Source organism: Urocitellus parryii, chromosome 3 (genome assembly GCF_045843805.1).
Source record: "Urocitellus parryii isolate mUroPar1 chromosome 3, mUroPar1.hap1, whole genome shotgun sequence".
Taxonomy (NCBI): Eukaryota; Metazoa; Chordata; class Mammalia; order Rodentia; family Sciuridae; genus Urocitellus; species Urocitellus parryii.
In genome coordinates this window covers 219,927,993-219,955,337 of record NC_135533.1, presented here as the reverse complement: position 1 = coordinate 219,955,337, position 27,345 = coordinate 219,927,993, and the positions used below count along the sequence as shown (strand labels likewise).

General features: G+C 63.3%; 2 protein-coding genes across 3 annotated transcripts; both read left to right on the top strand.

The window, feature by feature from the left end:
* Window positions 1-24: 24 nt before the first annotated feature.
* Bsg (basigin (Ok blood group)) lies at window positions 25-8,034 on the top strand. 2 transcript variants are annotated; one of them, XM_026413960.2, is made up of 9 exons: window positions 25-158; window positions 4,107-4,454; window positions 5,209-5,365; window positions 5,836-5,918; window positions 6,071-6,207; window positions 6,293-6,569; window positions 7,089-7,113; window positions 7,291-7,358; window positions 7,438-8,034. In XM_026413960.2, exons 1-8 carry the CDS (start codon window positions 95-97, stop codon window positions 7,352-7,354), a joined length of 1,155 nt encoding a protein of 384 aa, XP_026269745.1. In that variant the 5' UTR covers window positions 25-94; the 3' UTR covers window positions 7,355-7,358; window positions 7,438-8,034. The 2 variants fall into 2 exon arrangements, with proteins under 2 accessions (XP_026269745.1, XP_026269746.1); XM_026413961.2 differs by lacking the exon at window positions 4,107-4,454 and having other exon boundaries at window positions 35-158.
* A 4,669-nt stretch (window positions 8,035-12,703) lies between these two features.
* Hcn2 (hyperpolarization activated cyclic nucleotide gated potassium and sodium channel 2) lies at window positions 12,704-27,136 on the top strand. The gene is made up of 8 exons (XM_026413968.2): window positions 12,704-13,338; window positions 20,419-20,842; window positions 21,488-21,649; window positions 22,315-22,533; window positions 23,659-23,805; window positions 24,680-24,920; window positions 25,012-25,176; window positions 26,038-27,136. The coding sequence occupies exons 1-8, from the start codon at window positions 12,704-12,706 to the stop codon at window positions 26,736-26,738; spliced, it is 2,694 nt and encodes an 897-aa protein (XP_026269753.2). The 3' UTR covers window positions 26,739-27,136.
* The last annotated feature ends 209 nt before the right edge of the window (window positions 27,137-27,345 follow it).

The window sequence follows — 27,345 nt, the reverse complement described above, 5'->3', positions numbered from 1 at the left end:
CGCCCTGTGACGCCACTTGCGTGCGCGCGCCCGCGGCTTTCGGCCCGCTCTACTTATAGCGCCAGGGCAGGGTCGCGAGCGGTCGACGGGCGACATGGCGGCGGTGCTGCTGGTGCTGGGCTTGGCGCTGCTGGGCGCTCAGGGCGCCTCCGCGGCGGGTGAGGAGCAGGCGGGTCGCGGCCCCGGGAGCTGTGGAGGGGCTGGGACTGGAGGAGGGACGCCGCCTGGAGTCCCTCCCCGAGGACCGGGTGGAGAGGTGACCCTGGGGTTTCTCGCGGTACTGCCGTGCCTCGGGCCATGTCCCAGGTTTGAGGGGGACCTTGGGGGACGAGAGTGGAGTGGCCCCGCCGGGGGTGACCTTGGGGGTTCTCAGGGGGGCCTTCGGGGAATGGGAGTGGAGGGGGTATTCTGGGGGGTCCTGGGCCCCGTGGGTGGGGGTGGGAAAGTGCTGCTGGAGGTCCTCGCGGGACAGTAACCCCGGGGCAGCCACCCCGGCTTTGGGGGAGATGGAGTGAAGGAGGTCTCCATCTGGGGGTCCGCACTCCTAGGGACAGCAGCGCTCAGGGGTGACGTCGCGAGGTTTGGGGGCCCTGGGCTAAGGGATGCCTCGTGCCTCCGGGAGCCTCCACAAAAGGGGGACAAAATGGAGGGGTGCTGCCAAGATGAGAAGCCCCTGATCCTGCTGGTGCTGGGAAGCAGGAAAAGACCCTGGAAGTTCCTGGGGGTAACAGTGCCATTAGGGCCCTCCCCAGTATCCCTGCCTGGATGTGTGGGTGCAGAACCTCTCACCACATTCTGGAGGTGCTCTCTCCTGTCGGGCCTCAGAGGCACTGGTGGTGGCCACCTGCCCTTGCCTTTGGCAAGGGAAGGGAGACCCAACTCAGGGTTTTTTGTTTGTTTGATATTTGTTCTTTAGTTGTAGTTGGACACAATACCTTTGTTTCACTGACTTATTTCTCTGTGGTGCTGAGGATTGAACCCAGGGTCTTGCCTGTGTGGCAGGCGCTCTACTGCTGAGCCACAACCCTGCCCCGCCACTCAGGCTTTTGAGGAGCCCCTCTGGACTGGAATCAGGGCTTCAGGCTGGTCCAGTGCCTGCCCAACCCATGTCCACAGATTGGACCCTGTGGGGCACATCCATGGTGGCCCATCCTGCCTGGGTAGGCATCCAGCCCTGGCACCTCTGTGACCTGTGCTACTGGGACCTTGGCGCTCATCTGGAAAATAGCTGTTGTGCTCAGGTGGAAGCTGGGACCACGTGCAAGGAATGGCCCTGGAACTGTCGGCTCTGGCCTGGAGGAATTATCATTCTTGGTGGGATTTGGACCCTGTCTCCATCTGGCACACATGCATGCTCTCTGAGTCCGGGTGTACTGCCTTCTCAAATGCTGTCTGACCTGAGGTAGAGTGAGACGGTGTCTAGTCCGTCTCCTCCTTGACGAGTGGGCAAATGGAGGCCTAGGAGGGGAGTCAGGTGTTCAAGGCAGCAGGGACATGGCCTCAGCCTCCCTGCCGGTTAAAGCAGAAAGTGCTGTTTTGGTACACTTGGTGGCATTGGTGCTCAGTGCTGCACACGGGGGCCTTCTGGGAAGAGGGCCAAGGGGTATTTTCCAGAAGAGCAAGACAGCATTCTTGCTTCATGGGGGGAATTTTCTTCCTTTTTTTTTGAGACCCCTGTTTGGTACTAGAGTAAGATCCATGGCACAGGAAATGAAGGCAAAACCCAAGGTCTGCTGCCAGGGGGTCAGGGCTGTAGCCAGGCAGCAGTGCCTGAGCAGTGGATGACAGGGCATTGGATAGGGCCAGGAAGGGGGCTGCCAATAGCAGAAGCTTCACCAGTGCTTCTGACCCACTTTAGCCTTTCCTTGTCTGTAATCAAAAAGGCCCTTTATTGGCCTCCTCCCAGACAAAAGCCTTAGTCCCAGGGTGAGGCTGGCTCTCTGGGTGATACAGATAGGCGCCCCCACAAGGTGAATGCAGAAGATAAACTGCGGTGGGGAGGGGCTGAAGCCCCACCAGCCCTGCCTGGATTGGGTTCAGTGCTCTGCCATGGTGGCTAAGTGGGTAGAGGACCTTCGCCTTGCCCAGAGCCTAAGCAGGTTTATGCCAGCAGAAAGCTGAACAGCTGGCAGACCCCCTGCTCTCCCCTGAGTGTGCCCCGGCCGTCTCTGTGGTGTGGGAGGTGTGCAGGGACACCTGGGCTGTGTCTGTGCTTGCTTATCTCACTTTCAGGCTTCGCCCTTGAAGGGACTCAGAGCCTGGGGTCAGGGTGCAGAGCACCCCCGGCACAGAGTGGACGCTCCTGCATTTTGTGGTGCTGGGGGTTCCACCCGTTTCCTCTGAGTGACCATGCTAGCTTTTCCTGGCCAGCCTGCTCCTCAGAAGCTGGCACTGGGACCCTCCCGAGATGGGCACCTGGGTGGGATATGCTAGCCATTTGATGCCCACAGCCAGCCTCCCAGCACCTTCTCCCCAGTCCTGGCAGCTCTGCTGTGGGGGAGGAGGGAAGCTGGGCGTGGGCCGCCACTCTGTGCTCTCTGGGAGGGGCCCTCTGCCATATACGGTCCTACCCTGCAGTGGCCTGGCCTTCTGCCCTGCCCGATTGCAAGTGGGCAGGGAGAGGGTGGCTGTTTTTAGATGAAGGTGAGTGCTGGAGTGGGTGGCAGATCACATGGCAGGATCCAGACCTGCCCTCTCTGGGCGGGTGGTGGAGGAACAGAAGCTCCCCTTGGCTTCTCTCTTGGGTGCTAGCATCACCCCCAAAGCTCTGCCCAGTGAAAGGCAGCCATAGGGTGCACTGTCCTTGTGTCTGAGGCCACTTGGAGGGAATGTGGACAGGACTGGGCATGAACCCTGGCTTCATTTCCCAAGAGACACGCAGAGAGGCCCCTCTGGGCAGATGTTCTGGTTCCCTCTGGTTCCCTGCCTGACTCTCAGGCCCAGGTGTCCCCAGAGTCCAGGCAGCCAGGCCCAGGCCTGCAGACCTCCACAGCACCTGGTGGAGAGGTGGGGATCGGGTAGGGAAGAGTAACGCTCAAGAGCCCAGGTGGTAGCTTGGGAGCCACTGCCTTGAAGCCCTTGGTGAAGGAAGGCTGAGCCCTGAAGCAGTCCCAGGCCCAGGATCACCCTGCCCGCAGGCGGGAAGGCAGAGTTTCCTGCCCTGACTCACTGCTCCCACTCTGCCCCAAGCTGCTAGTTTTGCAATCAGGGAAATCTCATCTCCCACTAAATGTAGGTTACCCGGAGGTGATCTTTTCACAATAAAGGCAGTGCCAACAGTTGCTGACTCTGCATCTACTGCCCTGCGGGCCTTGAAACCACTCAGGTGGACAGGCATCTTGCCCAGTCCCTGGAGCTGTGGGGCAGGTGCCTGCCTTGCTCCAGAGCAGAGGGCCTCTGGCCTGGGGGCCTGTGATCTCTCCTGCCCCGGGAGCCGGGGCCCATACCTGTCTGTGCATCTGCAGAAGTCTTGCCCTAGGCAGTATCAGAGCCTGCATCAGTGTCCTCTGCCACTCGACAGTTGTGAGACCCTTTGTCCCTTTTCAGAGAAAGAACCTGCAGGTGACCAGTGGTGGAGACTGAGGCCCCTTCCTGCCAGTGTGGCTGGTCCTGAGCCCCGCGCCCTCCACCAGGCGGGCTCTTCTCCATGCCTGCCTGGCTGTGGGTGCCCCGCAGAGATCCCAGTGTGTCCTGGGGAAGGAGTGCCTGCCTCCCGCTGCAGGCCCAACCGAGCCTAGGGGCAGGGGACCTGTGCACTCTTGAGAGGCTCTGTAGTGCAGGTGTTCTCCATGGAGGGTACCAGGCTGAAGTGGGGTGCTGCCTGTGGGACCCCATTAGGAGGGCCATAAGAAGGGTTCTGACAGGCCTCAGTCACAGCCTCTGGCTTCCCAGTCTCGGGTCTAGTGTGAAGCTATCTGTGGCCTCACAGCTGTGCTGTCTCGGTGAGGACCTGGCCCAGGTGGGCACGTGCCAGGCTGAGCCCCAGTGGCTCTAGGGCCCCGGGTGTCCTCTTCTCCACCCAGCTGTGCATCCAGACTTGGGATGGGGATGTCCCAGCCAGCGCTGACCTTTGCCCTCGATTCTCCTCACTCACCCTCTCCCCATAGCTGGCTTCATCAAGTCTCCACTGTCCCAGGAGGGGTGGGCGGGGGGCCGTGTGGAACTGCACTGCCAGGCTGTGGGCAGCCCCGTCCCCGAGATCCAGTGGTGGTTTGAAGGGAACGGTCCCAATGACACCTGCTCCCAGCTCTGGGATGGCGCTCGGCTGGACCGCGTCCACATCCACGCCACCTACCGCCAGCATGCGGCCAGCAGCGTGTCCATCGAGAAGCTTACCACGGAGGATGCAGGCACCTACGAGTGCCGGGCCAGCAACGACCCCGACCGCAACCACCTGACCCGGGCACCCAGGGTCAAGTGGGTCCGTGCCCAGGCGAGCGTGGTGGTCCTCGAACGTGAGTGGCCGGGGTGCTTGCCTCAGTTTTCCTTTTGTGCCACCCGGCTCCTGGGTCCTGCTCCGTAGCATCCAGATGCCCCCCACCCAGCTCTCCGTCCCACTCCGCACCCAGGCCTTTCCTCCCTGGACCCAGGACTCTCCGGTGACGGTGGGCTTGCTGCTCAGTGGGCCTGGGGTGGCCTGCAGGAGTAGGCAGGCCTGCCCTTTGCCCTGCGGTCTCTACACCCTGTTTTGTCCCATCCGTCTGCCTGCCCTGCTCTCCAGTGCCTGCCCGGCCCCTGCACCCTGGCTGGCCTGTCTCCCTTGTGCGTCTGACCAGTGGGTCGGGACCTGCCACTGCGTGGCCACACTGAGCGTCCACATGGCCGTGCTCAGCCCAGGAGTGGGACTCCAGAACCTCTGGGGGCTTCTCAGCTTCTAGTTGTAGATGCTTTCAGGTTCGATTCCTAAAGGGTGTGTCGCCGCCAGCCAGGAGGGCTGCTCTGCTGGGGCGAGGGTCCCAGCAGTGCCCCAGAGCGGGGCAGGTGCCCTGCACAGCCGTGCTTTCCTCGTTTGCGAAGGCTAGGCCTTTGTCGGGGGTTTGGGGATATCATCGGCTCAGCTAGTCAGATGCCTGCAGAGGTGCCTCAGGTCAGTGCTGCAGCAGCAGGAGAGGCTCCTTGGATAGGGCAGTGGCCTTGGTCTGCAGTGAGGACACTGGTGGCTTGTACGGTCCTTGCGTCGCGTGCTGACCAGCTTACTTGGCTTCCTAGCGGGCACCATCGTGACAGATGTGGAGGACATTGGTTCTAAGATGCGTCTCACCTGTGCCTTGAATCACAGCACCACCCAGGTCACTGGCCACCAGTGGGTGAAGGGTGACAAGGTGCTGAAAGAGGACATCCTGCCTGACCTGCAGACAGTGTTTGAGTGAGTGAGGGGCTGCTGCCAGCAATCCTGTGCCCAGAGGGTTCGGGATCCCAGAGTGTCCTTGGAGGTGTGGGGGCAGTGCAGGCCGACCACCCCAACACTGGGGATACAGATGCCACTGTGTCCTCAGGGTGCTCTTTGGGGCCCTGTGCACAAGTGGAGGCCTCAGAAGCCAAGCACTGGGGCCCCTCTCTGCCTGCCCCATGGCTGGGCATTACCCTAATTGGGCCTTTTGTGTCAGGCTTACTGGGGCGGACGGGCCATGGGTGCAGCCAGGGCTGGCAGCTACAGCAGGCTCATTAAGTGGGTCCCTGACTGCCTCTGGTCTGCGTCCCCCCCTGAGGGCCTCCCTGGCGGGTCACTGCACGCAGTCTTGACAGGACTGTGGTGGTTGGGTTAGGACAACCCTCTGTTCCTGGGGGCAGGGCTGCCTGGCCATGAAGACCAAACTCACTCCTACCTGATTGCAGGGTGAACGTGGAGGACAGCGCTGGCAGCTACTTCTGTGTCTTCCTCCCTGAGCCCATGGGCAGGGCTGAGATCACAGTGAGTGGTAAGTGCTCGGCAGAGGGCACCCTGCATGGGGCCTGGGCCGGGGTAGTCTGCCATGCCCTTCTGGGGGGGCTCGGTGGGGGGGGTTAGCAGGGTCAGGAGCCCAGGAACAGTTTTGCAGGCCTGGGTGTCGACTCTCCTTGTTCTCTCCAGGGCCTCCCCACATCAAGGCTGCAAAGAAGTCTGAGCATGCCAATGAGGGGGAAGCGGTCACTCTGGTCTGTAAGTCAGACTCTTACCCGCCCGTCACTGACTGGGCCTGGTACAAGATGGTCAACTCCCATTACCAGGTGAGGGCCCAAACTGGGACCCAGGGCTGCAGGACCACGGGTGGGAACCCAGAGCTCTCCCTCCAGTCTGACAAGGTCCTCCTAGGTCATCACCAACGGCTCCCAGAGCAAATTCTACGTGAGTTCTTCAGAAGCCAAGTCGGAGCTGCATATCAAGGACCTGGACATGGGTACCGACCCTGGCACCTATGTGTGCAATGCCACCAACCCGGAGGGCGTCAAGAAGGCCGAGATCACCCTGCGGGTGCGCAGCCGCCTGGCCGCCCTCTGGCCCTTCCTGGGCATCGTGGCGGAGGTGCTGGTGCTCGTCACTATCATCTTCATCTACGAGAAGCGGCGGAAGCCAGATGAGCCCCTGGATGGTGAGCTGCAGCCCCAGGAGCCTGGGGGTCGGGGAGCTCCTGGGAGGGCGGGGTCTGCCACGCCTCACTGCCCCTCTCTCCTCCCTCGGCCTCAGCTGGCATCCTCCAGGGTAAGTGGTGCCTCAGGTGCCTCTGACCGCTGGGGGCTCAAGGATCTTGGCTCTGGTGAGCCTGTGACTGCATGGCGTAGCCTCAGGCGCCCTGATGGCCACCTGGCAGCGGCCCTGGGCTTCTCCTGGCACTGGGGGTGGCCCCTGCACACCCTACCCCAGGTGTGGGCCTGCATGCTTGCCACAGGGGCCGTGCTGCTGTCCTTAGCTGGGGCGGGCCAGGCCAAGGCCACAGTGCTTTTGAGGTGCTTGGCCGAGGTGAGGAGTGCCAGCTTTCTTGCACGGCCACTGCCTGGGAGGGACCCTGGGTGGCTGGCCCCTCTGGTGAGCCCCGAGGGAAGCTGCAGGTGTGCTGTGCAGACCTCTCCTGATGCCTGTCTCCTCTCTCCCATGTTGGCTGTGCCTACAGATGACGACGCAGGCGCGGCACCGCTGTAAGTCCTAGCTCACTGGGGGAGTGTTGGGGGCTCCCAGGTGTGTACCCAGACCTCCCTGGGTCCTTGGTGGGTGCCTCCCAGGCAGTCAGGGTGTTGCTCTGAGAGGGGCTGGGCTGGGGAGTGCTGGGTCTCCAGCCAGGCCCCATGGGCTGAGGCCCTGCCCTGTTTCCCCAGGAAGAGCAGCAGTCACCACGTGAATGACAAGGGCAAGAATGTCCGCCAGAGGAACGCCACCTGAGCAGGTGCACACCGACCCTGGGACCCCAGGGACCCCCCAGGGTGAGGGCGGGGCTGGTATCTGAGGGACCTCTGCCTTTCCAGGCGCCCCAGGACTGGAGCCGTGTGCTGGAGCCCCGTGTCTACGTCTCTGCCTCCAGCAGGAGTCCACCCCTGTGTTTGCAAGATCCCAGATTCTCACCTCTGAGCCCACGGCCAGAGCGAGCCCGTCACAGATGGCAGCGTGCCCTTGTTTAGTTGGAACGCAGTAGGTTCCGTGCCTCAATTCTGTTAGGTGTTCACCATTTAAACGTGTCACTGGAGCCCTGGAGTGTCCGCCTCTCCCTGGCCATGCCTGGGCGGGTAGGTGGGTGGACCTCCCTAGCCCCCGTCCAGTCTCCTGCCTGTCTGAGGCCAGTGCTCTGTGTTTGCCCCGGGCTTTGTGGAGATTTCTTCATGAAGGTTGCAGGTCTGTGGCTCAGTGGCAGCTCAGACCTCTTGATGGTGGAGGGGGCCTGCCCACCTACCCACTCACCTGCACAGAGACCCCTTCACTGCTCCCAAGTGACCCCTACCCCCTCCCAATGTCTGTGTGCCAGAGGATGGGACTCCAGAACTCCCCAGCTCCAGCCGAGGATAGCAGCACCCTTTCCAGTGTCGGGCTCGGTGGGAACCCTACAATAAAGACTGACCCCACCCCGCCTCGTGCTCACCTTGGCTGTGATGACTGCAGGTGACAGGAGCCTGTGGGTGGAACCCAGGGCATCGAGCAGGGGTCTCAGGTGAGGGAGGCCTATGGGCAGCTCAGTTATCAGGGCAGGGCCAGGGAACAGGGAGGGCAGGTAGTCGGGCTGCAAGTCTCCAGGTACTGAGAGTGTGGGCAGAACAACGCAGAAGCCAGGTCAACCTTGGGAGCTGGGCCATGGTTGTACTGTCTCAGCAACTTACTGAGGCCTCATCTCAAAATTGAGAACCAAAAGGTCTGGAGGTGCAGCTGGGGGGTGAAGCCCCTGGGTCCAGTCCCCATCACCACAGAAATAAAACAGTGAGCAGGTTTCCTGCTGATGGCTGCTCTGGACAGCCCTCGTGCCGTCTCCTCCAAGTGCTCTGAGCCTGGTGCCATCTGCACAGCGAGTGAGGCCCGGGTGGGTGACCTAGGCCTCCCTCCCGCTCCCTGCGGGGCAGTCTGCCTGCCAGTTCCTGCACAGGCCCACGGCACCTGAATGTGCTCCCACCCAGAAGAGGAGCCTTGCCGGGTGCATTCCTCCCTCAGGAAACTGAGGCGGGAGGATCGCAAGTTTGGGGCCAGCCTGGGCAACTTAGACCCACTCAGGAGGAAAAGGCCGGGGTGTGTTCTGCCTCCTGCCTCACACCTAAGTCAAGGCCCCAAAGGCTGCCAAGGACAGTACCACAGGGAGGGGCCCTGACCTCAAGAAGGGGTGCCTGGGCTGGAGCTGGAGCCCGATGGCAGAGCACTTTCCTGGAGTGTGTGGGGACACTGGGTCTGACCCTTCACACCACCTAAAGATGAACGAGGTAAAGGCGTTCTGTCCATCTACAGCTAAAAAGCTTTAGAAGAGAAGGGGTTGCCTGCCCCAGCAGCCACAGCCGGCCGGTGCGCAGTTCTGGGGGGATCCGGGCCTGGCTGGGACCCAGAGCACAGCTCCGCCCTTCAGCTGGGCCAGCAGGGGCAGCACCCGTCTCAGGTTCCCAGAGAAGCAGGAGCCTGGTCAGTCAGGAAACTGGCATCTCCCAGGGGCTGGGCTAGGTTCAGAGAAACAGGAAAACCGTGGCCCCTGGCCCGTTCCTGGGGCAAATGGGCAGCCCTAGGATGGGCCCTAGAGCCCAGGGTGCCCTGGGATGCACCCGGCCCTTCCCTCCACCACCACCAGAGGGCCACACACACCAACCAGACCTGCCAGAGCACCAGAGTGCCTCACCCAGCCCCTGGCCGCCTGGCCTGCACACATCTAGGGCTGGACCCACCTGAATCTTTACCTGAGGCCTGGAGTGCCAGGCAGAACCTGGTACTTGTGCACAGGGGTGCCCACTTGGGGCACTGGTGACTGTGGTATGCCTAGGCTGGTGGGCCCCCACCTGGGGACGATGCCCAGCTCAGCCCTCCTCCTGGGGGCTGTTTCACTGGGGGCCAGGAACTATCCCTTCTACACCAGACTGGCTCAGTGAGCCTGTGAGTGTCCACAGATCCTGGGGGGTGCATGGAGGTGAGGGTGGGCCCGCTCGCCAGGGCCCTTGTGCCCATGTGCTCCCTGTGTGCTGCCCAGCAGACATTCTGCCAGTCCTGGCCAGCACCAGGCCATTACTAGGTGTGGCTGCAGCACTGTGAAGCCTGCCGGTTTCCCAGGGGGTGAAGTGGGGAGGCCACAGCACGAAACCAACTGCACGCTTGGAACCTTCCGGAAATGGCTGCAGGGTCCCAGGAGTCCCAGCCCCCAGTGGGCAGAGGGGCAGGGCCGGGCGGCCTTGCACAGACAAGGGCTCATTCATGGGGCTGGATTCCACTGGGGCTGGCAGCTGGCGGGCAGCTCCTGCTCCAGGCTGACCGCTGCTGGCTCCTCCCGGCCCCTCCTGTGCTTACCCACCGCCTGTGAGGGTTGTGAGGTCAGCTGCCCTCCGGCCTCTGCTGGGTTCCTACCATCTTGAGGCCTGTAGAGGAAGGGGCCTGGGGCCACCTGCCGTGTCGGGCACAGTTGAGGGGTCAGGAGCCCTGAAGCAGAACTGGCTGGAGGAGGGAGTCCCCAGACATGGGTCTCTCTTACCTTGCAGGACAGAAAGCCTGAGCCCCTCCTGGTGTGGACACTGGGGAAACAGACTGGGGTGCGGCAGCCAGCCACATCCATCACCCGCCCTCAGAGCTGTGGGTGTGGCCCTTCCCAAACCTACATTCCCCCACGGTAAACCTGGGCCCAGTCCAGCCAGGCAGAGGCTTGGACACGTGCAGATTGCAGGGTGGGTTTCCTGGCCAGATTGCAACTTTCTGGTCATAACCCTTTCCTTAATTTTTAATGGTCTCTTAGTTGTGGGTGGACACAATCCCTGTATTCATCTTTCTGTGGTCCTGTGGATGGATCCCCATGCCAGGCGGGTGCTCCACTGCTGAGCCACAGCCTAGCCCTGGGCAGAACCTACTCAAAAGGCCTCTGAGCTTCCATCCAGCCTCAGGCCTGGACCTGTGGGTGGGGTTCTGAAGTGCTGTGAAGGGGGCAGCAGAGGGAACCCAAGAGCCGCAGGGCAGAGGCCCTGGAGGCTCAGCGGGGAAGAGGCCTGACCTCCAGTGGTGGGAACACCAGTGCCAGAAACGGGGGCATGGAGTTTTCTCCCAAAGGCAATGGGGAGCCAGGGGGTTCACGGCAGCAGGCAGTGAGAACTACACAGGGGTCAGTGTGGCTCCTAGGTCCTGGGGCTCCCCGCTCCTCATCCCAGCTCGTCCAGCCTCCGGGCCTTTGCCTGCTGGCACTGTTCCTTCTGCTTCAGGCTTTCCTGGATACCCTGTGCGCGACCCGCTGGCTGGAGTTTCTGCCAGTGGACAACAGGAGACTTTGAAAGCTTGCATTCCCGGTGTTTACTGTGTCTCCTCTGCCTGGCCATGGGCCCCACTCTGAATCTCAGTCCCAGGGTCAAGTGCTTAATGAGTATTTCTTAAATAAATAGATACATGCAGAGTTCTCTGCCCTGGGCAGGTCAGTGTAGGTGTGGAAAGCTTAGGCTGTCCTGGAATTTGCTGCTGATGCCCAGCCTAGGGTGGGGGCCATGGGTGGGAAGGAGTTGCCAGGACCTAGTGACCAGGACCCCAGGCTCAGGAAGGGGTGGGGGCCCCCAAGTCCCAGAATCCTTGGTGAATCATGGGCAGGAGTGGGGTCCGTCAGCCTCATCCACTGCCAGGCACGGTGGCCCCCTGGCAGCCAGGCCAGCCTCCTCTGGGCATGCACAGCGGCAAGCCCAGGCTCTGGCAACCTGCCCAGCCTGACATCTTCCCAGGGTGCACATAAAAGAGCCCCCTTCAGCCAGAACACGCATCTGCCTGGGGCAGCCTGCAGCCTGGCACTGCTGGCCTCTTGGGGGTGACATGGGGGTCCTCAGGTCTGGGTAGCCTGGCAGGGTTGAGAGGGGGCTCAGCACACCCACTGTCAGAAGAGATAAGCAGTGGGGGCAGGGCTTTCATGTCCACCTGCTGTGGACCTGACAGGACACATCTCCACCCTCCTGGCCTCAATGTCCCAGAGGGAGGAGGGCATGCAGTGTCACTGTGCAATGTGACATCAAGCCAGGAACATCATAAAATCCAGAGGGTCCAGGAGGGTTGGAGGTAGGAGGGCTCAGGAGGTCCAAGGGCATCTAAGAGGGTCCCAGGCAGCAGAGCCCCTACCATTTCCAAACCCTCCCTTCCTTAGGGGTTGCTTTCCTCTCTCTCTCCATTCTCCTCACCCAACTCCGTCTCATTGCTGTCTCCCCCACTCTCTAGTGGAGCTGGGGCAGAGTGGGGAACTAGGGCCAGGCCCCACGTGACCTCGCAGAGCCGGCTGGGGCAGCTGGGGTCTGCCGAAGGGGCTTCCCCTCCGGGGGAAAGCCAGGGCCAACTAAACCCACCAGACTCCTGGGAGCCACCCCAGCTCCAGAGCGCCATTTGGGATTAGGGTAGCCCGCAACCTCAGGTGGCTCGATTGACCTCTTCCTGCAGGACTCTACCTCGGTTTCTCACAAGCTGACACAGGAGAAGGGATGAGCATAGGTCTGCCAGGCCACCCCCCCCGAAACTGATCACAACTCTGCAGGGAGCGCCCCACGCACGTTCAAGGGGCTTTGTCCAGTGCCCACAGGCGACAGAGCCAGGGTCTTGGTGGCCTTTACAAGCAATCTTTTATTAAGGAAATCTCCACCTAAGGAAAGGATAGAGGCTGGCACCAGCGCGGGGGCGGCTGAGTCTCTGGGACCAGTATCACCTCCCTACAGAGGTGAGCCTGAGGCGCTGGGAAGAGCGTCCCCGAGGTCGCGCTCGCGCGCAGAGGCCCCGGCCCACAGGCTGGGCTTGGTGACCTTGGGCACGTCCTTCCATCTCGGGAGCCTCAGTTTCCCCTCTGAGGTGAGGTCTGGGCGCGCCTCCAAAGCCTACAGCCGCCTGACCTTGGGCCACTCGCCGCCCCGGGCCTCAGTTTCCCCGGCGCCGCGGGGTTGGAGCGCTCCGGCTGGGGGCTCAGGGGGAGGCGGGGCGCGCGCCCCCGCCCCTCCCCCGCGGTCGAGGCTCCGCCCCCCTTGGCTCCGCCCCGCCCCGCCTCCGCCTCCCCCCTCCCTCGGGCTCGGGCCGGCGGCGGCGGCGGCGGCTCGGCTCCGCACTGCCCGGCGCCGCCTCGCCATGGACGCGCGCGGGGGCGGCGGGCGGCCCGGGGAGAGCCCGGGCACGACCCCTGCGCAGGGGCCGCCGCCGCCGCCGCCGCCCGCGCCCCCCCAGCAGCAGCCGCCGCCGCCGCCGCCGCCTGCGCCGCCCCCAGGCCCTGCGCCCGCTCCCCACCAGCAGCAGCCGCCGCGGGCCGAGGCGGCGCCCCCCGAGGCGGCGGACGAGGGCGGCCCGCGCGCCCGGCTCCGCAGCCGCGATAGCTCTTGCGGGCGCCCGGGCACCCCCGGCGCCGCCAAGGGCAGCCCCAACGGCGAGTGCGGGCGCGGCGATCCGCAGTGCAGCCCCGCGGGTCCCGAGGGCCCAGCGCGCGGCCCCAAGGTGTCGTTCTCGTGCCGCGGGGCGGCCTCGGGGCCCGCGGCGGTGCCGGGCGCGGCGGGGCCGGCGGACGAGGCAGGCAGCGAGGAGGCGGGCCCGGCAGGGGAACCTCGCGGCAGCCAGGCCAGCTTCCTGCAGCGCCAGTTCGGCGCGCTCCTGCAGCCCGGCGTCAACAAGTTCTCGCTGCGGATGTTCGGCAGCCAGAAGGCGGTGGAGCGCGAGCAGGAGCGCGTGAAATCGGCGGGGGCCTGGATCATCCACCCGTACAGTGACTTCAGGTACCGCCTTCGGGAGGAGCCGGCCGTCGCCGAGGGGCCCGAAGAGCCGCGCACGCGGGGGCCGTCCTTGGAGCGCCCGGGAGGGCGGGGCGGCGCGTTCGGCCGGTGACCTCGGAGGGGGGCCCTCGGTGACTTCGGGCGGGCCTGGGGCCCGCCCCAGAGTGACCGCGGAGCGAGAGGCTCCGCCCTTGGGGCGCCTGAGGGGCGTGCGTGGGCTCCCCAGTGACCCCGGCGCGCCCGCTCCCACGCGCCCTGACATCCCCCGCTCGGCCTTGCGGCAGGTTTGATGGCTCAGGCAGCGGGCCACAGGCCAGGGTCTAAGCGCGGAGGGGCGGAGAGGACGAATAGAGGGGAACGTGGGCGCGGATGAGGCAGTGGAGAGGGAGGAAGGAGGGAGGGAAGGGCGCCAGGGAAGGACGCGCCCGGGCGAGACCTGCTGGGAAGGGGTTAAACGGTCACGGAGTGCTCCTACAGTCTCCTCCTGGGCCGCAGGACGGGCGTGTCTGGATAGCTTGGAAGGGGGCGCAAAACGGGTGAGGGTCCGCAGGTGGTGTATCCCGCCGACCCCCTGCACGGTGTTCCCCTGTGTCTGTGGGTACGGAGATGTTGGCGTGGATGGAACCAGTTAATGCGTGGAGAGCCTTAGAGCAGGGCCACGGCCCCGTGTGCTTGCAGTCTTTCCTGAGCGTGCTTTGTGTGGCCGGAGAGAGTGGACAGTGCGTGTCACTGCAGGTCGCGCGTGTGTGAACAAGAACAGTGACGACGGGGCCGGGGTCCTGGGGGCGTGTGTCTGGTGATCTAGGGGAGGCGTGTCCCCAGGGGTGTGTCTGGTGGTCACTGAGACCTGTGTTAGGGTGGATGTTGTGGTGACCATGTGCAGGGTGAGCGGGAGTGCCTTCTTGGCAGAGGTGTGGACCTGAGCGACCTACCATCGCAGGCTCGTTGGCCAGAGGTTTCAGCACCGCGGACAGCGCCTGGCCCGGGAGCCGCCTGAGCTCCCGTTTTCGTCTCTCCTCCCCCAGGACTGGGGTTCTCCATTTACTCCTGGAACCCCAGGGCTGGGCGGAAAGGGCTGTGGGGCTCTCCCTTTCCCTGTCCCCTCCAAACCTCCAACGTCTGCTCCTGACTTGGCGACTCTAGCTCTGTTTCTCCAGTTGTCAGAGACTGGAAGAAAGAGATCCGGGGAGCCGTGAGGGTCCTCAGCCTGGGCTACATGCAGGGAGTGCTGGCATGCTGCTCACTGCCCAGGCCGGGAGAGTTTGGACCAAGGTCTCCTCATTGTTCTTATCTGCACAATGGGACAGCGACACAGGACAGCCTTGCTGCCTCCCGCCAGGGCCGCCGGTCTGCCTGGCCCCACTGTGACCAAGGACTGATGCCAGACAGAAGCATTGGGGGCACAGCAGGTGGGAGAGAGGGCTGCAGGGACCCGCTGCCCAGGTTCCTCGGCCTCAGCACCACTGGCACCCCGTGGCCTGCTGACCAGTGGTCTCCAGGCTGACCCTGGTGAGGAGAATTTGGAAATGGAGGAAGTTTGCTGGAGGAGTTGGGCTGCCCCCACGAGTCCACTGAGGGTACAGTTGCTTGCAGGACCCTGGGCAGGCCTGGCCTGCTCTGCACTCTGGACTAGGGAGAGGTTCACAGGCCAGTGAACAGTGACCGGGTGGGGGTCCCTGAGGCGCAAGCCAGGTGGAGCCTGGCCTGCTGTTGGGACTCTCAGGGTCGCATCAGCACAGGATTAAGGCTGGGAGCACCTATGGGCACCGCCTGATTTACACTCTCTGGGGACCTGTGCCCCTTCCAGGCCCTTCTGATTCAACCCGGGGACTGACACTGGGCACCTCGCCCAGAGCAGCTGCCTGCGCCCTGACGGAGGACCTGCCGGTGTCCGTTTAGTGATGTCCATGTTACCGTGGTCATAGGAGGAAGTCCACGGGCCCCAGGGAGATGGCTGTGGACCTCAGGAGCACCTGGGTGGCTGGTGGGCAGGGGCCACGCTCACTGCCCAGGCTCCCTACCTCTCCACTTCCTCCACTTCCCAACTTGACTTGGGGCCCAGCCCCGAGAGGGCAGTGAGTGTGGTGAAGAGCTGGAGCAGCCCTCTGCCTATGCTGGGGGGCGAGGTGCCCACCTCCGGAGGTAGGACCCGGGGCCGGGCCGGGCGCTCCCTGGCAGCCCAGCGTGAGCTGTCCCTGGGGTCCCCAGAGCAGGAGCCCATCCCCCCACCATGGTCAGTGCGTCAGCAGGTCAGGTCTGGTGCCTCTTGCTCTGCGAGTCCTGGAAGATGAACACCTGCACCCTAAACCCACCTGGCCCAGCGGTGACCAGGGTGGGGTGGGCTCCCAGGCCCAGGTGGGCAGCAGCCCCCACTGGGCACTGGGCCCAGGCCCTTCCTCCAAGCCCCGGCCTAGGCCAGAGCCTGCACCCTCCCCCTTAACCCACCTGCTGGTCAGCCCACCTGCTGGTCAGCCCTGAAAGTCAGCCCACCTGCTGCCAGCAGCCCTGTCCCTCTCCTCCCACTGCTGCCTGGCCTGGCCTTGGCTGACAGCTCCTGTTGGTCCTTCCCAGTCATTCAAACCTCTTGCCTCCTGTGCCAGGACCCCATGATGGCCTCAGGGCCTTTGCACCTGCCCTTCTCTGCCTGGGCACCACTTCTGACCACATGTGTAGACACTGGGGAAACAGACTAGGGTGCTTCAGCCTCGCCGGTCCACCCAGCCCTGACCTCAAGCCTCAGGGTTTCAGCGGCCAGGCTTCCAGGGCCCCTGCTCCCGCGGAGCCTGCAGATGTACTGGCAGAGCCCTCCCACCGCTCCGCTGAGGGACCTCAGTTTCCCCTTGTGATCGCGGGGAGCTGAGCCCAGGCCAGCGGCCAGCGGGCGCAGGTGGGCCTGGGACCCGGCGGCCGGGCAGGGCGGCTGGGCAGGGCGGCTGGGCAGGGCAGCGGCCGGGCTCCTCCGCGGCTGTATTTGCTGGGGGTGACTTTCATTTATTCATTTATTCTTGGCACTGGGCGGGCGCTTTACCGCTGAGCTGCACCCCCTGCCCTTTTCATCTTTATTTTGAGACAGGGTCTTGCTCCATTGCTGAGGCTGGCCTGGTGCTGGTGATCCTCTACCTTGGGCTGGAATTATAGGCACGTACCATGGAGTCCCGCTGACTTTTTATATCCAGTACCACATTTTTAAAAATTTGTAAATTTTTTTAAACTTTATTCATGGGGCTGGGGATGTGGCTCAAGTGGTGGAGCGCTCACCTGGCACGCGTGAGGCACTGGGTTCCATCCTCAGCACCACATAAAAATAAAATAAAGATGTTGTGTCCACCTAAAACTAAAATATAAATATATTAGAAGAAAAACTTTATTCATTTATTTTATGCGCTGTTGGGGCTGGAACCCAGGGCCTCACACATGCCCGGCAGGTGCTCTGCTGCTGAGCCCCAACCCCAGCCCAACATTTTTAAAATCAATAGATAATCATAAAAATTTAAAGCAATTGAATTAAAACAATCTTGAACTTAAATAGGGAGACAAAATTTTAAGGAATATTTCTAAGAGTTGAAGACAAATGTTACAAATGTCTTCGATTTTGCTGCTTTTTCTTTTTTCTTTTTTTTTTTTTTTGGTACTGGGGAATCAACCCAGGGGTCCTTTATCACTGAGTTACATGCCCAGCCTCTTTTATTTTTTTATTTTGAGACAGGATTTTAAGTGGCTTAGGGCCTCCCGAAGTTGCTGAGACTGGTCTTGAACTTCAGATCCTCCTGCCTCAGCCTCCTGAGCACTAGGGTGACAGGTGTGACCCTCTGTGCCCAGCTCCCTGATTTTTGAAACAGGGTCTAACTGTGGTCATTCAGGTTCTTGCTGAGAATCCCCGGAGCTGACTGGCCCTGGTCGCTGAATGCCCTGGTCAGGAAGGAGGCCCTGGGAAGCCAGGACTGTGTCTCCAGGCGGGTGGGTGGGGCTCCAGGCAGGGGCCACAGAAGGCAGCAGAACCCACGAGGGCAGGGGACCCAGGGGATCCCAGGACCCAGGTCCCTCCCTCTTGGGCCCTGCTGTCTGGAGCAGGAGCCCTACACGGGCTCAGGGGCAGGTGGGGGTCCCCGGACCTCCCTGCCCAGGGTGAGCCCAGCCAGGGTGGGGGGTGGGGCTGTAGTGGACACCCTGCCGGCCTCGGGCACCCTCTGCCCCAGCCTCAGTTTCCCCTTGGTGAGGGACACTCCTGAACTCAGGTTCCCCTGCTGACGCCTTCTGTGGGAAGCCGGCCAGCTGGTGAGCACCGGGCTGGGGTCTGGGCCCTCGGGGGGCATCCTGGCCGTCCTAGGCAGGCCCCCCACCAGGGGCCATGGGGATGGCCCCCCGCCTTCCTTGTCCTTCAGCCCTTTCTAGTCCCACACCCTCTGCTCCCAACTCCTGTAACCCAGGGGTGCCGCCCTGCCTGGGAAGACGGTCACCAGGTGACCCCAGGGGCCAGGGACAGGGCACAGCCCTCAGTCTGGGTGCTGTACCCCTCACCTGGCTGAGCAGGCCCAGCTGTCAGTGAGGTGCCACCGTGGTGCCCAGTGTCACGGGGCCATCGGGACTGTTTCCAGGCCCCTCTGGTGGCTCCTAGACCTTGGCCTTGTCCTGGCTCTGCTCTTGGCTCTTTCTCTTGCTGGTCTGGACCCAAAGGCAGGCAGCTCTCGTCCAGGGCGGGCGGGCCACACAGTGGCCTCTGGGGGCCGAAGGGTGGGGAGCAGCAGGCAGGTGGGGCCCCTCAGTCCTGCTTGGTGCTGGGACCCTGGGACCCTGTGGGTGAGCACTGCACCAGATTGGGGTCTGAGCCCATAGGCACTGTCCAGTCCAGGAGGAGGAGGGCCTGACCTTGGAGCAGAGTCATTTGACTTTGACCTTGAGGTTGCAGGTGCCCTCTCCATCCCACTGGTGTCAGCCCCCTGCACCCCCTGGCGGACTCATCACCACCACCGCGGTTTGTGGGGCCCGTGAGCCCAGCCCCTCTCCACGTGGCTGAGGTCCTGGGGACTGGGCTTGGACAGGGCTCACTGGGCGCTCAAGCTGCCACCCTGCTGGGTCCTGTCCAGCCTTGGCTTTCACAGACTGAGCTGTCGTGAACGTCTCAGTACAAATCACTTTCTAAATTTTTTCCTCTCCCATTTGGATGATTTCCTTGAGATCAGTTCCCCGAAGTGGAGCTCAGGGCCACCGGGCAGGCATGGCGATGACGGCTGTGCCCTCAGGTGCTGTGCAGACAGAGTTGACCGCAGGGCCCGAGCTGCAAGCTCCTGGGTCTGCACCACCAGCAGCAGCCCGGCAGGGGCTGGCCCACTGGATGCCCCAGGACAGCCCCACCACCCCCTGCCTGGAGGGAGTGGAGAGAGGCCTGCACAGTCTGGGGGAAGGGTCCCCAAACATTCCTTTTTTTTTTTTTTTTTTGGTGGTGCTGCAGATGGAACCCAGGGCCTCACGCACGCTGGGTGTGTCCAGCCCCTCAGCTGAAAATCTGAGTCCCTCCTTTGCCTGATCTACGTGGGGTGCTCTGTGGGCTCAGACCCCAGTCTCAGGCTCCACTCATCCCCCACACCCCCAGGCTTCTGGGATTGCTCTCCCCCCCCCCTCACAATCTTGGTACTGATGGTTGAACTTGGGGATGCTTTACCACTGAGCTATATCTCCAGCCCTTTAAAAACTCTTTTTTTGCTAGGTGCAGTGGCCACACCTGTAATCCCAGTGGCTTGGGAGGCTGACACAGGAGGATCACAAGTTCAAATCCAGCCTCAGCCATTTAGCAAGGTCCTAAGCGACTCAGGGAGACCCTGTCTCTCAATAGTCCTTTTTTTAAAGGGCTGGGGACACAGCTCAGTTGGAACAGTGCTTGCCTTGCATGCACCAGGGCCTGGGTTCATCCCCAGGCAACAACAAACAGACAACACTGTGCCCCTCTTGCCTCAGCCTCCGGAGTTGTTGGGGTGACAGCATGGCTGCACGTGGCGTGCTGTTCTAGAGCTACCTGCTCTGTCAGGGTCAGACCGTCTCACTGAGCCGTGAGCAGGAGGGAAGCTCCCGTGAGTCCGCATCCCCCCTCTAGACTCTGCTGCTGGATGTCTCCTGTCACTGGGTCACAGACTGTGGCCTTGTGTCTGGCTCTCGCTGAGCACCAGGTCCTCAGGTCTGCCCTGCGCATGTTCCTGGTGTGAATGGCCTGCTGTGTCTTCGTGTCACCCCTGGACGCACAGCACCCTTGGGCTGCCTGCTCCCTGGCTGTGGAGCCAGGCCCCGGGGAACTTGGGTGTGCAGGCTCCCCCTTCAGGTGTGCCAGGTGGACTCTGCGTCGGGTGGTGACCTGTAGAACCCTCGCTCCCCCTTCAGGTGTGCCAGGTGGACTCTGCGTCCGGTGGTGACCACCAAATGGTTCTCCCTTAAACGGGTTTTGATTTGCATTTTCTCAACAGCTGAGGGCCTGTGTCCCTGTTAGGGGACACTTCACTTTCAGCACCATGCCTGGTCATCAGTGGGTGTCCCTGAGTGCAGAGGCCTATTTCTGCCAGTGCTTCTCGGGAGCTACCTTGGAACCGACCTGGGGATGTGCATCTGGCCTGGGGGACTGGAGGGCGGCAGTGATCTGTGGCTGCCTTGGCATGTGCATTTATTATATTAAAGGTCCAGATGCTGCCAAGTCCTGGCCTGCCTTCCTCTAGCCCTCCTCTGCCCGCGCCCCCCCGCCCCCCAGGGTGCAGCCTGGAGGCCCAGGTCAGCCTGGAGGCCCAGGGTCAGCTGCACTCCAGGCCCAGCCTTGGCTCCCCCCTGCCCTCCCACATGCCCAGGGCTCCCTCCCTGCTTTGGTTGCCACCTGTGCGTCTTCCTCTGTCCCTGATGGTTTTTGAAGGCCAGTCTTGGGCCAGGCATCGTCCCCTTTTGATCATGTGAAACATCTAGTCGACTTTGAGCAGTCTCTGGGCTTCTCATCTGCACCCTCAAGGGGAGGGCAGAGCAGGCCACAGAGAGGGCCTCCGGGCAGGGAGGCTTCCCTGAGCCGCGGGGAGCTGGACCGTGGGGTTGGTGTGAGCGACCCTCTCCCCCCAGGTTCTACTGGGACTTCACCATGCTGCTGTTCATGGTGGGAAACCTGATCATCATCCCCGTGGGCATCACCTTCTTCAAGGATGAGACCACTGCCCCGTGGATCGTCTTCAACGTGGTCTCAGACACCTTCTTCCTCATGGACCTGGTGCTCAACTTCCGCACGGGCATCGTGATTGAGGACAACACGGAGATCATCCTGGACCCCGAGAAGATCAAGAAGAAGTACCTGCGCTCGTGGTTCGTGGTGGACTTCGTGTCGTCCATCCCGGTGGACTACATCTTCCTCATCGTGGAGAAGGGCATCGACTCCGAGGTCTACAAGACGGCCCGCGCCCTGCGCATCGTGCGCTTCACCAAGATCCTCAGCCTCCTGCGGCTGCTGCGCCTGTCGCGGCTCATCCGTTACATCCACCAGTGGGAGGAGGTGAGGACCCCCGGGGGCTCCAGGGGGCGGGGCCAGGGGCTTGAGGCGGGGCCGAGGCCAAGAGGAACCCAGGGGCCCGAAGCCAGGATCCGGAGGCCAGGCATTTGGTGGCGGGCAGCAAAAGCTGCGGGGCGGCCGGGTGCGGGGCCATGATGGGAGGCTCCGGGCCGGGCTGTGGGGGTTCAGGGAGGAGACGGGGGAGGCCTGGGGCAGGGAGCATCAGGAGACAGTCCTCCAGGGACTGAGAGGGGGTGGCCTCTTCCCCCTTGGTCCTTATGGCTGCAGGATTCAGGTCCAGGTGGGAGGAGGCTCCTGGGTGCAGCCATCAGGACAGAAGGGAAGAGGCCACCAGCGGGCCACCTGGCTGTTCCCACGCCCTGCCTTTCCACCCTATACCGGGAGATACCCGCATCCTCTGCCAGAGGCCCAGGGACAAAGCCAGCTCCCTGGTCCCACGGCTACACCCCCTGCCCCAGCCCTGCCTCTGCACTCCTGCCATCTTGGTCACTGCAGGAGCTCAGGGGCCAGGAAGGAGGGTGGGTCTGAGAGTTGGTTTCGGGGGCGGGGGGGGGGGGCTGCAGGGCCACCAGGGCCTCCAGTGTCCCCGGGGAGGGTCTCAGATGCTCAGGGCTGCACTCTCGACAGATCTTCCACATGACCTACGACCTGGCCAGTGCGGTGATGCGCATCTGCAACCTCATCAGCATGATGCTGCTGCTGTGCCACTGGGACGGCTGCCTGCAGTTCCTGGTGCCCATGCTGCAGGACTTCCCCAGCAACTGCTGGGTGTCCATCAACAACATGGTGGTGAGCCCCGCCCATGGGGGGGCGGGACTGCCAAGGTGCCTGGGGCCTGCTGGCCTGGTAACTGACTGTGACCAGGGCACCTGGTAGGTGCCCAACCAGGGTGATGCCTGGCAAGCCTGGCTCCTGCCCCGGCCAGGGGCACCTGCACCTACAGGCCTGGCCTGCTTTAGGCCGACGCAGAGCAGTGGGACGTGGACAGTTGGCGCGATGGGGTCCAGGGACACAGAGGGAGAGCCCACAGGCGCCCCTCCCCGGCGCCTGGCACAGCAGCCTGGGCTGAGGAGCCCATTGTCTACTCGCGGCCTGCACAGGCGGTTCCATTTCCTGGACAGGCCCACAGACCCCCTCCCCCAGCCGGGTCAACTCAGGACACCCTTCTGGCCCCAGTGTCCCCCGCTCTCCTGTCCCCTGGAAGTGGCATGTTCTCCTGGCCTCTCAGACTGGCTGGTCAGTCTCGCTACCCTGGGACTGAGTTGCTCCGGGAGTGAATCAATCAGGAAGGGCAGCAGGCCCTTGACACATGGACACACATGTCCCCTGCCTGGGTCTCCTTCTCTTGGTTGCGTCTGAACACGGCGAGCTCACCACCTGAGTGCCCCCAGGAGGGAGGAGGCTGAGGGCTCCCCAGGGTGCTGCTGCCCCAACCGCCCACCCTGGTCTTGCAGAACCACTCCTGGAGCGAGCTGTACTCCTTCGCGCTCTTCAAGGCCATGAGCCACATGCTCTGCATCGGGTATGGGCGGCAGGCCCCCGAGAGCATGACGGACATCTGGCTGACCATGCTGAGCATGATCGTGGGTGCCACCTGCTATGCCATGTTCATCGGCCACGCCACGGCCCTCATCCAGTCGCTGGACTCTTCGAGGCGCCAGTACCAGGAGAAGGTCTGAGGGGGGAGGACAGCCCCACCCAGGGAGCCTGAAGAGGCAGATGGGGGGGTGCCCTCCCCTCGCTCTGGGCAGAGGGCCCCAGGGGAGGCCAGGGGGCACTGTGGACCCATCACACCCACTGTGACTGGGGAGGTAGAAGCCCAGGGGCTCGGAGCTGGGAAGGGCTAGTCCCTGGCATCAGGACGGGGGCTGGGTGGGGCACCCAGAGGCTTGGTGACTGGAGACACTGCACACCAGGCCTCAGGGCTGGCGGGGCTGCTGGCCACTCCCCTCTGGCCAGCAGCGGAGGGAGGGTGGAGGAACAGTGGGCTTGGGCTCCAGCGCAGTCCACCTGGCCTGGGGCTGTGCCTTCCACTGTGCGCCTGCTCCCCTCCGAGGCTGCACTCCACGAGGTGTCTGCTGTCCTGGGCCGATGCCTGGCTCTGGCTGAGAGCCGCGGGCCCCCAGCAGTGCCAGCCAGATCGGCTGGGCCCTGTGCCAGGCACCACGGCTGTCCGGAAGCTGTGGGCCTTGCACCCAAACATGAGCTGGTGCCGCCACCCGCCTGCCATCACGGGTTCCGCTGAGCTCAGAGCAGCTGTGGCCGGGCAGGGTTGGGGCGGAAGTGCACCTGGAGGCACCGTCTTGGGGACAGCAGGGCCTGGCACCTGCACCCTGTGCCCTGTGTGGGGGAGGCTGACATGGTGGGTCCTGGAAAGAGTAAGACAGGGAAGCCAGGGCTGGCAGGGAAGGCCCAAGGCATGGGCACCTGGGATCAGGAGTTCGCTGGGGGCCCTGTCTCAGGCCCGGCCTGCTCAGTGAGTTCAGACCCAGACAGCAGCAGGGGAGTGTCCAGCTGAGTGTGTGCCCGGTGTGCCTGGGCGCCCTGAGGCTCCACAGCCTTGCTGAGCGTCTGGCCTCCCCTCTCGCCTCCCGCACTCCGTTGCCTGGCAGCCCTGAGGGTCCTCCTGGGGACCGACTTGACACTGATGCTGCAGGACACCAGAAATGCAAGCTGCATGTAGAAACACACCTGAGTGCTGCTCCGGGTCCGCAGCCCCCAGGCTGAGGGGGCTGGCGCGTCCCAGGGCCGGCGGGCCTGTGCGGGCCGGCAGCTGCTGACTGCCCTTCGCACTGCAGTACAAGCAGGTGGAGCAGTACATGTCCTTCCACAAGCTGCCCGCCGACTTCCGCCAGAAGATCCACGACTACTACGAGCACCGCTACCAAGGCAAGATGTTCGATGAGGACAGCATCCTGGGGGAACTCAACAGCCCCCTACGGGAGGTGAGGCCAGCCAGGCTGGACAGCACACAGGGCGGAGGCCCTGAGGGGTGACGGACCTCCCAGGAGGCGTACCGTGGTGTCCGCTGGTCATCATCATCACCCTCATTCCCTGCAGGACAGAACCTGCAGACCACGGGGGTTCTCACAGCGGGCTACACAGCCACCACCAGAATCTAACTCAGAGCACTCCCCAGCCCACGGGACCCTGGGTGGTGGCCGTCGCTGGCCACCCCTGCCCTGGGCAGCCTGGTCAGGTGTCCACACGGCTCTTGAGCCACTCAAGACCATGCCAGCTGCCTGAGTGCTGCTGGACCCTCTGCCCCAGCCTTCCACTTCCTCTTCAGCACCCGGGCATGGACCCGGGGCTGGCTCCCCTCACACACCTTTGTCCTGCTGTGCCACAGTGGCCTCTGCCTCCCTGCGGGGACCTGGGCGGCAGCTGGCTGCTGGGTCTCAACGGCTCTGGCACGGTGGCCAGGTGCCCCTCAGAGCGCCTGCCACCCAGGTTCGCTGGCCTGGACCACACATGCCCCAGGGGCTTCTGTGTTCTGTCTCCTGTCCCCCCACCTTCTGAGGAGGCCTCTGTGCCTGGGGCATGGGCCCGGCGATAGCCCCCCTCACGTCTGTGCGTCTCTCGCCTTGGCTTTGCCGGCCTTTTTGCTGTGCAGAACACCTCCCTGAGTTACCTCCTGCTCTTTCCTCCACTCTTTGGGGTGACCTGAAGAGACGGTCCTTGTGTATTGTTACTGATTGCTTCTGCTCATCCAGTGGCCTGTCCCCGGGTTCGCCTGGCCAGTGTGGGAGAGGCTGTTCATTGGCCAAGGTAAGACTCTGGTCCCAGGCCACAGCTCAGCCCAGCCCACCCGCCCTACAGGAGATCGTCAACTTCAACTGCCGCAAGCTGGTGGCCTCCATGCCGCTCTTCGCCAATGCTGACCCTAACTTTGTGACAGCCATGCTGACCAAGCTCAAGTTCGAGGTCTTCCAGCCGGGAGACTACATCATCCGTGAGGGGACTGTGGGCAAGAAGATGTACTTCATCCAGCATGGTGTGGTCAGCGTGCTCACCAAGGGCAACAAGGAGATGAAGCTGTCTGATGGCTCCTACTTCGGGGGTGAGCTTGGGGCCCGACAGGGCAGGCAGGGTGGCCCCAGCAAGGGCAGTGGGCAGGCTGTCCAGCGGCTGAGGGCCTGTTGCCTGCACAGAGATCTGCCTGCTTACACGGGGCCGGCGCACGGCCAGCGTGCGGGCCGACACCTACTGCCGCCTCTATTCGCTGAGTGTGGACAACTTCAATGAGGTGCTGGAGGAGTACCCCATGATGCGGCGTGCCTTTGAGACAGTGGCCATCGACCGCCTGGACCGCATCGGTGAGCTGGCTGGGTGGGGCGGGGAGGGGCATGGCCTGGTGGCTCAGATCCTTGGGACCCCACCATGCTGACCCACCCTGCCTGGCAAGGAAGAGAAGGGGGTGCTTCCTGTAGTGTGCAGTTCAGCTGCTCGGCGTTCAAGTGCCTATAGTGTGCCAGGGCATGGGAGTGGACCCGGAGGCCGCCTGAGGCCAATTACACAAGCCCCGCAGTGTGACACTGAGGAGGGGATGTGGGGGCATCCCCGAGGAGCCATGCTGTGTCCAGGGTGGAGGCATGGTCAGGCCAGAAGGGGAAAGGTATGTTCCTGGAGTGGATGTGGCCAGTTCAGAGACCCCGAGTGGGAAGGAGGCCTGACATTTTCTGTATCCAAAAAGTGCGTCTGGTGCTTAATACACAGCCTGTACACAGCAGGTGCTCAAAATCTGCTTCCTGTAGGCCAGAAGTGCTCCATGTAGACTGTATGCAGTGGACCTTCAATATCTGTTTGCTTTACACAGTAGTTGCTCAGACTGTACAAGGCACTGGTGCTCAATAGCCAACCACTTGGATACAGCAGGCACTCCATATCTACTTGTGTAGAGTAGGCACCCTATGTGTGTTTGCTGCACACAGTAGGTGCCCCAAGTATACTTACTGCACACTTCTGGCACTCCGAGGATGCTCAATATGCACAGCAGGCACCCTGTGTGTGACCACTGTGCACAGCAGGCAGACCCATGTTTGCTGAATTTAGGAGGCACCTGGCTGGTGCCAGACATACATGGCAAGAACACAACACAGTAGGTGCTTTACACCGCCGGCTGTCCAGAGCGCTGGGTCCTGCTGGACCCTGCAGCGCTGATGCCTGGCTCCCCACAGGAAAGAAGAACTCGATCCTGCTGCACAAGGTACAGCACGACCTCAGCTCGGGCGTGTTCAACAACCAGGAGAACGCCATCATCCAGGAGATTGTCAAGTACGACCGCGAGATGGTGCAGCAGGCAGAGCTGGGCCAGCGCGTCGGCCTCTTCCCGCCGCCTCCGCCGCCACAGGTCACCTCTGCCATCGCCACACTGCAGCAGGCGGTGGCCATGAGCTTCTGCCCGCAAGTGGCACGCCCACTTGTGGGGCCCTTGGCTCTCGGCTCACCGCGCCTCTTGCGCCGCGGTCCCCCGGCACCGGTGCCTAACGCAGCTGTCCCTGGAGCCTCACCAGGGCCCGCCCCTGCTGCCAGCCCCCCAGGCGCGCCCGCCAGCCCCCGGGCGCTGCGGACCTCACCCTACAGCGGAGCGCCCAGCTCCCCTGCTGCCCCCCGCGCCGGGGCTGTGTTGCCCGCACGCCGCCTGAGCCGCGCGTCACGCCCACTGTCGGCCTCACAGCCCTCCTTGCCCCACGGAGCACCTGGACCCGGACCCGCGACCTCAGTGCGCCCAGCCAGCAGCTCCACGCCAAGGCTAGGGCCAGCACCCACCCCCCGGGCCGCGGGACCCAGCCCAGACCGCAGGGACTCAGCCTCGCCCGGCGCCGCCAGCGGCCTCCCGCTGGACTCTGCGCGCTCACGCCTCTCATCCAATTTGTGACCCTAGCACACTGCCCTGCGGGCCAGACGGGCCGGGCAGGGCCGTCATTCAGACCAAAGCCATGCCATTCCCGTTGCCCGCCCGGCCGCCCACCCGCGCAGAAGCCATAGAGGGACGTAGGTAGGCTAGTCGGACGGGTGGCGGGCAGCACGCGGCCCCTCCAGCCCCGCTGCCCCCTCATCACCCTGCGCCCACCCCCATCGCCCCTACCCTTGGTGGTGGCCGCAAGGGGCTCCCTTCACCTCGGTGCCTCAGTTCCCCCAACTGTAAAACGGGGACGGGGCCGGCCACTGGCCACAAAGATGATGTGGAGCCCCACCGGCCCTGCCCTCCCAGGTGGCGCGTCTGAGGAGTGTTTTTAAGTGCAATACTTGGCCTTCAGCTTCCTGCTGCCCCCAGCGCGCTCATGCAATAACTGGCCTGCTCCTGTCCATGTGCACCAGAGGTGACCTCTGGGAGTGGGCCCACAGTCCCCCCCCAGCACCTGGCACCAGGGGCAGGCATCCTGGCTGCACTGGGCGTGGGGCCAAGGCTGGGGTCCCCGCCGTGCGATGAATGTACCGACGAGCCGAGGAGCAGCGCCCACTACGCCCCCGCGCCCCATTAA